This window comes from Babylonia areolata, chromosome 27, assembly GCF_041734735.1.
Source record: "Babylonia areolata isolate BAREFJ2019XMU chromosome 27, ASM4173473v1, whole genome shotgun sequence".
NCBI classification, from domain to species: domain Eukaryota; kingdom Metazoa; phylum Mollusca; class Gastropoda; order Neogastropoda; family Buccinidae; genus Babylonia; species Babylonia areolata.
Genome location: NC_134902.1, coordinates 18,268,864 through 18,283,863, shown reverse-complemented (window position 1 = coordinate 18,283,863; position 15,000 = coordinate 18,268,864). Strand labels below are relative to the sequence as shown.

General features: G+C 44.3%; 1 protein-coding gene across 1 annotated transcript in view; it reads right to left on the bottom strand.

Moving 5' to 3' along the window:
• The window catches only part of LOC143301366 (battenin-like), an 85,619-nt gene that overhangs the window by 4,223 nt on the left and 66,396 nt on the right, over positions 1–15,000 (bottom strand). Inside the window, exons 12-14 of the mRNA XM_076615605.1 lie at positions 8,872–8,991; positions 5,829–5,939; positions 4,574–4,739 (exon numbers count right to left, since the gene is read on the bottom strand). Coding sequence (XP_076471720.1) covers positions 4,574–4,739; positions 5,829–5,939; positions 8,872–8,991 — 397 coding nt within the window. The remainder of the gene's footprint in view (positions 1–4,573; positions 4,740–5,828; positions 5,940–8,871; positions 8,992–15,000) is intronic.

The following is a 15,000-nucleotide window of genomic DNA, read 5'->3' as shown; positions in this document are numbered from 1 at the left end:
ACTCTATGCTTCCTGTCATAATGATATCCCGGCGTCAACCAGGCCCGAGAGATACATACACTTGCAGTGTTGGTCATCAGTTTAAAGTAAGTTTGTGTGTCACGCATCCAGCCGACACAGAAACCACACACACATATCCGCTCAGCTGTGTTGTGTTTAATCTTATTTTAGAACACAGGCCATGTTTAACTGTGCTTTGGCCTTTTGTCTTTAACCGGATACTTTAATTGAGTCCATAGGCCATGCTATAGGCCAACCTTTTTTTTCCAATCATTGTATTGTGCTATGACATGAATCATTCATTTGTCTTTCAGGTAGCCAGTAACTGATATAAAAGTCACTAATATAATAATCTTCTTTTTTTTCGGGGGGGGGTGTTCTTTTTTCCCCATATGCTGATGTCTCTACTGCTAAAGTTTTACGAGTCATAGTGAATTTATTCAGGCATAATGTGCTTAGTCTTCTTTTAATGTGTGTAAGCAGTATTCTGTTGTGGTGACTGCAAGATAGTGTTGAATGAATGTCAACCATCCGATCCATAATACAGTCTGCTAATCATTATACTGTTCTGTATTATCATGTCTTCCTATCCGGCATGCTCCAGCAGAGTGCCACTTAAAAGAACCTACAGCAACAAAACGGTTGTCCCTAGCAAAATTCGGTAGAAAAAAATCCACTTCGAAAGGAAAACAAATAAAATTGCAGGCATGGAAAGAAGGGTGGCGCTCTCACACGAATTTCACACAAAGAAATATGTTGCGACAAAAAGAATATTACAATGCAATACACAACTCATTCATTTGAGTTAGACTTATATACAGTATAAACTTCATACAATCAATAGGCTTACTGTCATCGTACTTTCACCAGATCAGCTTAGCTTCAACCACTAGTTAAATGTATCATGTTAAATGTCAATTGTTGTCCGTATTTATGCTATGTTGTTGCCTGTTCCAAACCCGGTGGCAGCCTTCCCATTGTAATGTGCATACACGTGCTTTCACTCCCCGTTTACATTTCGAACGATGTACCTATGTTATTTGTTTGTGCCTTGCAGGCACTTTCTTCTTCTTCTTCTCTTATCTAAGTCCCTATTGTAATAAAACAATAGAAACCCCTTTTGCGACTTGCCTCTATATGTCCTTGGCCTGTGTGTGAATTCTTTTGATCCTTTTGATTCTTTTGATCCTTCAAACATCCTTTTATTCCTCTTTATCCTTTGTATCATTTTGATTCAATCCCTCACAACATAAACCCCGTTACATTACCACTGCGTTACATATGTATGTATGAGCGGATTACAACTCCCAAGGCAGCGAGAGTGAGTTCGTGCGCGCGGCGTGTATATTATAATTATATGCTCGCATAGTCTGCGAGAACGTGCGTGCGCGCGCGTGTTTGTATATATTTCTATGTGTAAGAGAGAGAAGAGAGAGAGAGGGAGGGAGAGAGAGAGAGAGCGGGAGAGAGAGGGAGAGAGAGAAAGACAGACAGAGAGACAGATAGAGACGGACAGAGACAGAGACAGACATGGAGACGGGGCTGGGAATGAATCGATAGACTTCGGGTGTTTTTTTTGTTTTTTTGTGTTTTTTTTGCATTGTTTTATTTTGTCTTGTCTTTATGTTGTTGTTTTTTTTTTCTGTTTTGATTGAGAGTTTTGAATATTGTGTGAGGCTGATAACAATCAGACATGGTTGCGCCGTGCAATCTTCCCTCTATCATTGTTGTGATATTGTTTTTTTTTTAAACAGCTGCTGCTGCTGCTGGTGCTGTTGTTTGATGATATTTTGCCGCACGCCGTTGGCGAACGTGCCGATAGCAGTCTGAATCAGGAATGTAATTATTCATATCAAGGCTCTGTGTGCCTGTGTGCGTGCGTGCGTGTGTGTCACGTGTGTGTGTGTGTGTGTGTGTGTGTGTGTGTGTGTGTGTGTTTGTGTGTGAGAGAGAGAGAGAGAGAGTGTGGGTGGGTGGGTGTGTGGGTGAAAAATAAGGCTGCCATCGTGTTTTTCCACAAGCTTTTATTAATATGTCTAGCCTGTAACGCGCGCGCGCGCGTGTGTGTGTGTGAGTGTGTGTGTGTGTGTGTGTGTGTGTGTGTGTGTGTGTGTGTGTGTGTGTGTGTGTGTGTGTGTGTGTACAAGTGTCAGTGAATAATAAGGCTGCCAGAGTGTTTTCGCGCACGCGTTTTTGATATGCATGGCTTGTAACCTGTGTGTGTGTGTGTGTGTGTGTGTGTGCGCGTGCGTGCGTGCGTGCGTGAGTGCGTGCGTGCGCGCACTCGCGTGCTGTGTATGTGTGAGCGTACGCCCGTGCGTGTGTGTATGTGAAAAACAACTCTTCGTTTTAATCATGTGTATGTGTGCGTGCGCGCGCGTTGCGCTGTGTGTGTGTGTGTGTGTGTGTGTGCGCGTGTGTGCGTGTGCGTGCGAGCGTTCTTATTTGATCACATCGCATTTCCATACCAGTCACGCCTAATTCGCTCACCCACACCGCCCCAATTAATGACATTACATCATCATTGCTAATCGCGTTGTTTCACAATGGCTAAAGAACTGTTGACGTTTTCCTTGCAACGCGCTGATATAATTGTGTGCTTAGAACAGAATGGGTTAATTAGATGTGTGTTGGGTTGGAAAGAAGGTTAAACGAGCGGTAATGAGAATTAATAATCATAAGAATAGTTAACTTTATGTTTCATGGGGTAACTACGGAAATGCTGCAACAATCTGTTCATTCCCCTACGCACCCACACACACGTTCTTCGAAGACCCCAATTCTACGTCACTTTAAAAAAAATTTTTATATATACTATTTTGCGTCAGGAGGCCTATTACGCATGAAACTATTGTGACGTCTTTTCTAAGACAGGATGTCACATAGCTAAAGTAAGGCTTTGCGTACACAGAACATCAGAGATTTTCCTTGTCCAATTATGAGAAGTAGCGGCACCAAGTTAAAAAGTTTGACCTTTCGGTTAAATCTTTCCGGTTCTTTTTCGATTCCAGAATCCTTCTTCTTCTTCTTCTTCTGCGTTCGATGTTTTGGCTGCGTCAGACGGTCACCCCCGTCGCCACGATGTAGCCCACGGTCTTCTCCAGGTCGTGGCGGTCTCCCCAAAGCTGCGCCTGTAGCTCCGTGCCCCCTGGCCAGGTTTGACGCCGTAGAGCTTCATGGGTTGGGCAGTGTTGGAGGATGTGTTCAGGGGTCTGGGGTCCAGTGCCACATGGACACTCATCAGTGTGGGCGATCTTCATACGGTGAAGGTGACTCAGTAGTCGGCAGTGGCCGGTTCTCAGTCTGAAGAGGACAGTCTGCTGGTGTCTCTGGAGCTGGTGGATTGGATCGACACCACTGTTTGCACCCAGCCTTCTCATCCACTGGTTCTGGTAACGGTTGTGGATGATGGTCCTGGCCTCTCTGTAGGTCACGGGGTGGCTGAACTGCTTCATTTTGCTGCCTGCCTTGGAGAGAGCATCGGCCTTTTCGTTCCCCATGACCCCACAGTGAGAAGGAACCCACTGAACAGTGACAGTCGACCGTTTTGAAAGGTCATGAAGGGCTGCTTTGATGTTTGTCAGCTGCTGTTCGTTTCTGGTTGACTGGAGTCCCTGCAGGAGAGATCTGCAGTCAGTGAAGAAGGCTATCTTTGGTGGTGGGTTGACTGACGTCCTGAGGCCTTGTGCAGCATGGAGTAGTGCTGCTGTCTCCGCTCTGTAGTTCGAGGAAATTCTGGGACCTGTTTAAACGAAAATGTCCGTGTGTTTTGCAAAACAGGCATGTGTTAAATGACATGTGGTGTATAATTTAATCTCTAGATTAGAGTTAGGCTTTTTTAGGTGGGGAGGGGGGGGGGGGGGGGGGAACGACGCGAAATGAGACACTGCGACATGAACCGACACTTGTCAACTAAAGCCGCCATGTTTTTAGTTTATCTTGGCATGGTTTGCTCGACAATAAACAAAAAGAGCTGCTTTCTGACTGGCAGCAGAGACTGAAGGAACGCATCATTGCAGGCGATGTTTGTGGACCGGGCGAGATAAGTGAGCACTAGTTTCATGACAGAATCTACATCAAAAACTGAGCACAATAACCCTGAAACGAAGAGTCGAAAGGCCTTAGAAAATAGATCCGAACATTCACTGATGGTAATATCTCTTCAACTCCGCGAGAAAACTGCCAGCTAAGATAGGTCCGCACAGTACAATGAAGATTACGATAATTAGTTTCAGTTTCAGTAGCTCAAGGAGGCGTCACTGCGTTCGGACAAATCCATATACGCTACACCACATCTGCCAAGCAGCTGTCTGACCAGCAGCGTAACCCAACGCGCTTAGTCAGGCCTTGAGATAATTAATACGATAATTAATAACCAAACAATGGCTGAATCAGCCTCAGATTATAACCAACCATCCGAACAACCAACATACCCTCCCCCCGTTCCTCCCAGCTACCACTGCCTTAAATAATAATAATTAAAAAAAATAAAAAAAAAAAAAAACCCGAACCAACCAACCAACAAGCAGCGAAAAAGCGGGGTGGCCATGCATGCAGCAAAAAAAAAACCTACCCAGGGTGATGAACATGGCAGTGACGTTGATGCAGAACTCGCGGTCTCTGTCCGGGTAGACAGGGTCGTGCAGCAGCATGTAGAAGATGTTGACGTAGCTGGCCCCGCCCAGGAGACCCACCACGATCATCAGGGCCGGCAGCAGGTAGACCGGCACCACCTTGAACTGAGAGACCATGATGGTGATTGTTTTCTTCTTCTTCCTCTTCTTCTGGCAGGAACATATTCATTGCCTTATAAAACAAGTATCATCTAGTGTATTCCAATTGTCACAGATCAAACACTTTCTTTACTGCGCCTAATTCTTTACCCATTAAAGATTCAATCAATCAATCAATCTTCTTCGTTCATGGGCTGCAACTCCTACGTTCACTCCTATGTACACGAGTGGGCTTTTTACGTGTACGACCATTTTTACCCCCGCCATGTAGGCAGCCATGCTACGTTTTCGGGGGTGTGCATGAAAAAATTTGCGGTGTACCAAATCTTACATTGATTTCGATAAGTAAAATCTATGACTTATGCAGACAGACGGATAGAGAGAGAGAGGGACAGACAGACAGACAGACAGATGGATAGAGAGACATAAATAGAGAGAGCGAGAGCGAGAGAGAGAGAGAGAGAGAGAGAGAGAGAGAGAGAGAGAAATCAAATCATATCAAATTATAGTGCTTAGAGCCTCGCCGACCACTAAGGCCAACAATTATCAAGACTATCGCCACCTTACAAGAGAGAGAGAGAGAGATGTGGACTGACAAATAGACACAGAGAGAGACAGAGAGAGAGAGAGAGAGAAAGACAGACAGACAGAGAGAGAGAGAGAGAGAGAAACTCAGAACTCAAATCGTTTTTTTATAAGAGAGAGAGAGAAAACACACACACACACACACACACACACACACACAGATACTTTGACACTTAAATGTCACTGGCCTTATGACATGGGTAAATGCATCAACATACTTTCATTGTATAATAACTATACAATAAGAGATACACAGAGAGACAGAAACAGAGAGAGAGAGAGAGTAGGGGAGAGAGAATGAGAGAGGCAGAGACAGAGAGAGAAAGAGAGAGAGTAGGGGAGAGAGAATGAGAGAGGCAGAGACAGAGAGAGAAAGAGAGAGAGTAGGGGAGAGAGAATGAGAGAGGCAGAGACACAGAGAGAGAAAGAGAGAGTAGGGGAGAGAAAATGAGAGAGAAAGAGAGACAGAGAGACAGAGACAAAGGGCGAGGGAGACAAGTGTGGACTCACCTTGGCGTCGACGATCCAGAGGACCATGTTGAAGAACTGCAGAACGGACATCACCCCTACGCTGCGGATCTTGAACATCTGCACCGACGACCGGGACACGAACACCCCCATCTGCACGCGCGCACACACACACACACACACACACACACACACGCACACACACACACACACACACGCACACACGCACGCACGCACACACACACACGCACGCACGCACATGCACACACACGCACACATACACACACACATACACACAGACACACACACACACACACACACACACACACGCACGCACACACACACACACGCACACACACACGCACGCACACACACACACACACACACACAACCACACACACACAACCACACACACACACACACACACAAACAAACAAACAAAAGAAAAAAAACATTATCAAAAAATCAGAAGACCATCAGGTGTGTGTGTGTGCGCGCGCGCGCGCGCGTATGTGTGTGTGTGTGGGTAAATGGGAAGGTGGACGGGCGTGTGAGAAAGGGCATGTTGTGGAGAGATGTTTCATCGTCATCACCATCGTCGTTATCGTTATCATTATCATCGTTGTTTTTTTGTGGTTGTTCTTGTTGTTCTGATTATCATCACTCATCATCATTCAACCCACCACCATCGTCACCCATCACCATCCTCAACATCGACACCCCACACCTTTCTTGGCTACAATTATTTGTTGTTGCTGTTGATGATGTTTTGTGTTTCAAGTCCAACCACACACACAGCGTACTTATTAATTCATGTATGAGGACTAGGACGGTAGCGTCCAGCTTGGCCACAACAACAATGATGATCACCAGCACCGACATACACTCTCTTCAAAAAAACAACAACAAACAAACAAACAAAAAAACAACAACAAAAAAACCAAAAAACACCACAACTTGGAACTGGAAGCGAAGCAACAGGAAACCAGGAGCCTGACAGGTACAGCAAAACAGGCAGACAGACAGGTTAGTACAGCAAAACAGGCAGACAGACAGGTTAGTACAGCAAAACAGGCAGAAAGACAGGTTAGTACAGCAAAACAGGCAGACAGATTAGTACAGCAAAACAGGCAGACAAGTTAGTACAGCAAAACAGGCAGACAGGTTAGTACAGCAAAACAGGCAGACAGGAAAGAACAGCAAAACAGGCAGACAAGCAGGTTAGTACAGCAAAACAGGCAGACAGTAAAATTAAAGCAAAACAGGCAGAAAGACAAGAAAGTACAGCAAAACAGGCAGACAGGTTAGTACAGCAAAACAGGCAGACAGTAAAATTAAAGCAAAACAGGCAGAAAGACAAGAAAGTACAGCAAAACAGGCAGACAGACAGGTTAGTACAGCAAAACAGGCAGACAGACAGGTTAGTACAGCAAAACAGGCAGACAGGAAAGAACAGCAAAACAGGCAGACAGGTTAGTACAGCAAAACAGGCAGACAGATTAGTACAGCAAAACAGGCAGACAGGAAAGAACAGCAAAACAGGCAGAAAGGTTAGTACAGCAAAACAGGCAGACAGGCACGTTAGTACAGCAAAACAGGCAGACAGGAAAGAACAGCAAAACAGGCAGACAGGCAGATTAGTACAGCAAAACAGGCAGACAGGTTAGTACAGCAAAACAGGCAGACAGACAGGTTAGTACAGCAAAACAGGCAGGCAGGTTAGTACAGCAAAACAGGCAGACAGGCAGGTTAGTACAGCAAAACATGCAGACAGGCAAGTTAGTACAGCAAAACAGGCAGACAGGCAGGTTAGTACAGCAAAACAGACAGACAGGCAGGTTAGTACAGCAAAACAGGCAGACAGGCAGGTTAGTACAGCAAAACAGGCAGACAGGCAGGTTAGTACAGCAAAACAGACAGACAGGAAAGAACAGCAAAACAGGCAGACAGGTTAGTACAGCAAAACAGGCAAACAGGAAAGAAGAGCAAAACAGGAAGACAGGTTAGTCAGCAAAACAGGCAGACTGGCAGGTTAGTACAGAAAAACAGGCAGACAAGAAAGAACAGCAAAACAGGCAGACAGGATAGTACAGCAAAACAGGCAGACAGACAGGATAGTACAGCAAAACAGGCAAACAGACATTTAGTACAGCAAAACAGGCAGACAGACAGGTTAGTACAGCAAAACAGGCAGACAGGTTAGTACAGCAAAACAGGCAGACAAGAAAGTTAGTACAGCAAAACAGGCAGACAGGCAGGTTAGTACAGCAAAACAGGCAGCAGACAGGCAGGTTAGTACAGCAAAACAGGCAGACAGGTTAGTACAGCGAAACAGGCAGAAAGACAGGTTAGTACAGCAAAACAGGCAGACAGGTTAGTACAGCAAAACAGGCAGACAAGAAAGTTAGTACAGCAAAACAGGCAGACAGGCAGGTTAGTACAGCAAAACAGGCAGCAGACAGGCAGGTTAGTACAGCAAAACAGGCAGACAGGTTGGTACAGCGAAACAGGCAGAAAGACAAGAAAGTACAGCAAAACAGGCAGACAGGCAGGTTAGTACAGCAAAACAGGCAGACAGGCAGGTTAGTACAGCAAAACAGGCAGACAGGTTAGTACAGCAAAACAGGCAGACAGGAAGGTTAGTACAGCAAAACAGGAAGGCAGGTTAGTAGAGTAAAACAGGCAGACAGGTTAGTACAGCAAACCAGGAGGCTGGCAAGTACAACAGGCAGATAGGTTAGAATAGCAAAAACAGGCAGACAGGCAGGTTAGTACAGCAAAACAGGCAGGCAGGTTAGTACAGAAAAACAGGCAGACAAGTTAGTACAGCAAAACAGGCAGACAGGCACGTTAGTATAGCAAAACAGGCAGACTAGTACAGCAAAACAGACAGGCAGGTTAGTACAGCAAAACAGGCAGACAGGTTAGTACAGCAAAACAGGCAGACAGGTTAGTACAGCAAAACAGGCAGGCAGGCAGGTTAGTACAGCAAAACAGGCAGACAGGCAGGTTAGTACAGGAAAACAGGCAGGCAGGCAGGCAGACAGCCAGGCAGGCACACAGACAGCCAGAAAGGCACACAGACCTGATAACACAGCTGGAGAGCAGCGTACAGTTCCGGACAGCCCACGTGGTACTCCTTGTCGGGCCGTACTTTGGCCGCGCACCCTCTGGCCACGTATTCGAACACGTACACCGCACACAGCTGGAATAAAACTTAGTTAGTTAGATAGATAGATAGATAGACAGATAGATAGATAGGTAGATTGGGGGCCAGTTGGCCTTTGGGAACCATCCCAGCGCCGACTGTCCTAAAACCCTCTTGGCTGAGAGAGAGTGGGGATGTCGCTTGGGCAAGACACTCTGCACTGTAATCAAATTCTAGCCCAAATAGTCAGAACAGCAGTTGCCTCCTCTGCTGTTCTGATGGTCCTAGTCGGACACGACTAACTATCATACAGATAGATAAGTAGACAGACACACAGACAGGTATATAGATCGGCAGATAGATATACAGATAGATTGATATATGCATTCATACATAAATACGTAGCTAGATACATCCATCCATCCATACATACATACATTGAGACATACATACATACAACAGATTGAGACATACATACATACATACATAGCTAGATACGTCCATACATACATACATAAGAGATAAATTGGTAGATCAATACATGCAGACACACATTCTCATAGGTCGGTAGATAGACACACAGATAGATAGATAGATAGATAGATAGATACATACATACATACATACATACATACATACATACATACATACATACAATTGATTGATTGATCAATTAATAAACTGTTTTTACACCTTACGTATGAATCGTATGTATGATTGTCAGTCGTGTTCCGACTATGACCATCAGAACAGCAGAGGAGGAAACTGCTGTTCCAACTATCTGGGCAAGAATTTGACTGTGGTGGAGAGTGTCTTGCCCAAGTTACATCCCCACTCTCTCGGCCAAGAGGGATTTTAGGACAGTCCATGTTGGGATGGTTCCCAATGACCAACTGGCCCCAAAGGCTGCAGCACAAAGAGCCACAATCGTACAACACATCAAAACACAACATCACATCACATTTTGACATAAAATCATTTCACGTCAAATTAAATCAAACCGACTGGAGAAGCTAGCCAAATTGAAGCCAGTTATTTCAATTACTTCAAATCATCAATTCATCAGCAATTGATCGAACTCAATTTAACTGTTTAAGAAGAAACACGTGAACTGCGTTCAATCCAAAGTGACAAAAACTTGATAATAAAACCAAACTAAACGCAACTCATTCCAATTAAGAACATTAAATTCTTGAAAACAAAACAGCACATGGAGGGTGGCTTTGTTGGAAACCCTTTGCCCTGTATGCTGCAGGCAAGTCTTCCACAACACAGGCTGCTCCTCTACCATAATGGGTTATCTGTGTGGGTGGACAGGCTGGTGAGAGCTGAATTCAATCCCACTGATTAACTGATCGTGTTCAAGCTATGAAGTCAGTTTGTGTTGATCTCTCTCTCTCTCTCTGTCTCTCTCTCTAGCTCGCTCGCTCACACTCTCTGTCTCTGTCCCTCTGTCTGTCTGTCTCTCTCATTCCCACTCTATCTCTTAGCGTGCGTGAATATAATGTGTGTGCGTACAGTAATACGTGTATGTCAGTGCGCGCGCTCCCGGCGTGTGTGCCTGGGTGTGTCGTTGAAAAAGAAAGGCCGAGAGAGGGACAGAGAGAGAGAAAGGAAGAGAAACAGAGAGGGAGAGAGAGAGAGGGAGGGGGGGGAGACAGAAAGAGAGTGGGGAAGCTCATACACTCATAAACACACACCTCACTCCAACATCCGCTTCTCACAAGAACGTCGCGCGCGCGCGTGCGTATATGTGTGTGTGTGTGTGTGTGTGTGTGTGTGTGTGTGTGTGTGTGTGTGTGTGTGTGTGTGTGTGCGTGCGTGCGTGCGTGTGTGTGTGTGTGTGTGCGTGTGTGCGTGTGTGTGTGTTTGCGTGTGTGTGTGTGTGTGTGTGTACGTGTGTGTGTGTGTGTGCGTGCGTGCGTGCGTGCGTGTGTGTGTGTGTGTGTGTGTGTGTGTGTGTGTGTGTTTCCATGAAAACAGACTCTGAATAAATCAAACTGACAAGCACACACAAGCAATGAGTACTGAACCTGCACACAATTGGCCGAGCAATAAACGCCACAATGGACCTCGGAAATTATGTATCAGAATTAGAGTTAGATCCATAAAAGACTGCATGATCTCAGCAAGAGAAATGAGGGCGTGTGTGTGTGTGTGTGTGTGTGTGTGTGTGTGTGTGTGTGTGTGTGTGTGTGTGTGTGTGTGTGTGAGAATTCATAAATAATTATCTTTATGATCTTCATATCATGAAGAGAAACCGTGTACGCGTGTATGCCCCCTCTCAGTCTAGACCAGCAGTCACAGTGCACACAATGCAGCACAAGGAAAAAGATATACGACTGGTTGATTATTATACTCTCACAATCTTTTTTTTTTCTTTTTTTTTTAATGATAGAAATTTCCGCATAACTATTCTCTTCATACCCCCATCCTTCTTTCTTCCTTCTCTCATTACTGAGCGGGGAGAACCAGTTGAAAACGAACCACCCACCGGGCCAACCACGCCCACCCCCTGGCATTCACTGCTCAGCTTATTTTGCAGCAGAAGCACCAGCACCAACACCAGCAGTAGCCTCAGCCAGTGCACACACAATACTGTAGTCAATAGACAATAAGGTACAGGGGGGGGGGGGGGGGGGGGTGTAGGGGGGACGGATTGGTTTCTCGTCATTCTATTGACTTTCATAGCTCCTTTCTCACTCCCCCTCCACCCACCCCGGCCCTCCCCCGCCCCCCGCCCCCCTCCTCCCCGGCGCCCACCTCCCTCCCCAACCCATCTCTTAATTTCTAGAGTGACAGCCTGTTGTAAATGAGATCTCCTCCCGGCCACTCGGCTGCAACAGCCCGCCGATCTACTACAACAATAACGTACAGGAAAGGTATGGGCGCTGGTTCATTGTCGTGCTCCCATTATTCTCCCCCCCCCCTCCCCCTTTTCTTTTTCATATCGCCCTGATTACTTCCCCCTTTTCACATACTTGAAGCGGCAGCGTGATGCAAATGAAACCTCCCATCCCTCCCCCCCTCCCTCCCCCCACCCCCTGCGCCCCATCTCCCCCACAAGTGTTCTGTTTATAGCAGTGCACTGCAGTGTCATCAATATCCTCAATCTACAATGATTGAATAGGAAGAAGAGAGAACTGGTTTCTCGTAATACTCTCTCCCCCGTTATTCTCTTTTATATCACCATTCTTACTCCTCTCTCTCTCTCTCTCTCTCTCTCTCTTTAGAGACAACCTGTTGTAAATGAAACCTTTCGTGTCATACTCCCATGATTCTAGTTTATTGTTCGTCACGCACTCTCGTTGTTTTCTTTGATTTCTCGTTATGCTCTTTATTTCTAGTCATACTCTCGTTATATTCTCTTTAGTTCTCGCCATAATCCCGTTGCTCTTTTTATTTCTCGTCATACTCCCAATGTTTGTTTTGTTTTGTTTTTCTCATCATTCTCACATGATTCTCTTTATTTCTCGTCATACTACCATTGTTCTCCTTATTTCTCATCATACTGTCATTATTCTCTTTATTTCTCGTCATGTTCCAATTGCTCTCTTTATTTCTCGTCATATTCTCATTGTTTTCTATATTTCTCGTCATACTCCCAATATTCTCTATATTTCTCGTCATATTCTCATTGTTTTCTATATTTCTCGTCATACTCCCATTATTCTCTTTATTTCTCGTCATATTCTCATTGTTCTCTATATTACTCGTCATACCCTCATTGTTCTCTTTATTTCTCGTCACACTCCCATTATTCTCTTTATTTCTCGTCATACCCACGTTCTTATCTTTCTCGTCATATTCTCTTGATTTCCTGTCATACTCCCATTCTCTTTATTTCTCGTCATACTCCCATTCTCTTTATTTCTTGTCATACTCTCATTGTTATCTTTCTCTTCATATTCTCTTTATTTCTCGTCATACTCCCATTGTTATCTTTCTCGTCATATTCTCTTTATTTCTCGTCATAATCCCATTATATTTCTTTATTTCTCGTCATACTACCATTGTTCTCATTATTTCTCATCATACTCTCATTATTCTCTTTATTTCTCGTCATATTCCCATTGTTCTCTATATTTCTCGTCATACTCTCATTATTCTCTTTATTTCCTGTCATACTCACTTTGCTATCTTTCTCGTCATATTCTCTTTATTTCTTGTCATACTCACATTAATTTCTTTATTTCTCGTTATACTCCCATTGTTATCTTTCTCGTCATATTCTCTTTATTTCATGTCATACTTTCATTATTCTCTTTATTTCTCGTCATACTCACATTATTCTCTTTATTTCTCGTCATAATACCATTGTTCTCCTTATTTCTCGTCATACTCACATAATTCTCTTTATTTCTCGTCGTACTACCATTGTTCCCCTTATTTCTTGTCATACTCACATTATTCTCTTTATTTCCTGTCATACTCACATTGTTATCTTTCTCATCATATTCTCTTATTTTCTCGTCATACTCCCATTGTTCTCTATATTTCTCGTCATACTCCCATTGTTCTCTATATTTCTCACCATACTCTCATTATTCTCTTTATTTCTCGTCATGTTCCAATCACTCTCTTTATTTCTGGTCATATTCCCATTGTTCTCTATATTTCTCGTCATACTCCCATTATTCTCTATATTACTTGACATACACATATTGTTCTCTATATTTCTCGTCATGCATTGTTCTCTATTATTTCTTGTCATACTCCCATCACTTTCTGTCCCGTCATACTGGTCATTATTGTCCATCTTTCTCGTAATCTACTCTCTTTCTCTTCATATATTCCCATCGTTGTCTTTCGTTTTCCGCTATTCTCTTTCATCTTCATCTCTTTTTTGTTTTCCCTCTCTTAATCTTGAGCGGCTGCTCTCTCTCTCTCTCTCTCTCTCTCTCTCTCTCTCTCTCTCTCGCTGTATCACTCTCTGTCTGTCCCTCTCTCTCTCTCAATTTATAATAAGCAAATCTGTCACAAGTATACATATGGTCATGCCAGTCCTGCCACCTACAATCGATAACTCTTTGTTTAAATGATTTCAAGAACCCTGGTATACATTGGACACCTTGATCAGAGACACAGAGAGAAAGAGAGAGAGAGAGAGAGAGAGAGAGAGAGAGAGAGAGAGAGAGAGAGAGAGAGAGACAGACAGACAGACAGACAGACAGACAAACAGACAGAGACAGAGACAGACAAGCAGAAAGAGACAGTCCCGAAAGAGAAAAACCGAGGAACCTTTCTTTTAACGGTTGTTCAATTTTGTCTCGTCTCTCCTGCTTTAAAATATTTATTTTATGATCAGTTCATTTCCTTTCACCCCCAGGATACACACACACACACATATATATATATATATATATATATATATATATATATATATATATATATACATATATATATACATAGAGAGATACACACACACACACACACACACACACACACACACACACACACACACATATATATATATATATATATATATATATATATATATATATATATATATATATATATCAACCAGTCTGCCTTCGTTCGCTGCGTTCGGTAGGAGATCAGTCTCTTGAGATAAAGAGTCTGATATGGCTGCTGACAAATAATTACCGGTGCGCCAGCCTCAAACTGCTCCCCTGTTAGGAGTTTACCCCCGAGTTCGTTTTGGACTGGCCTGGCCTTGACTGATCGATCGTCCGGGCTCAATTGTGGCTGGTCAAGATCGACCCCCCACTCCCCCCCGGCTCCCCCCCCCCCGGCTTCCCCCAAACCCTCACCCCCAGTTGAAAATTAACCTCTTTTCTACGGGTTTAATCAAGCTATTGAAAAAAAGGAAAGACGGACGCAATAGCCGAGTGGTTAAAGCGTTGTACGTTCAATCTGAGGGTCCCGGGTTCGAATCTCAGTAACGGCGGCGCCTGGTGGGTAAAAGGGTGGAGATTTTTTTCCGTTCTCCCAGGTCAACATATGTGCTGACCTGCTTGTGCCTGAGCCCCCTTCGTGTGTATACGCAAGCAGAAGATCAAATACGCACGTTAGAGATCCTGTAATCCATGTCAGCTTTTCGGT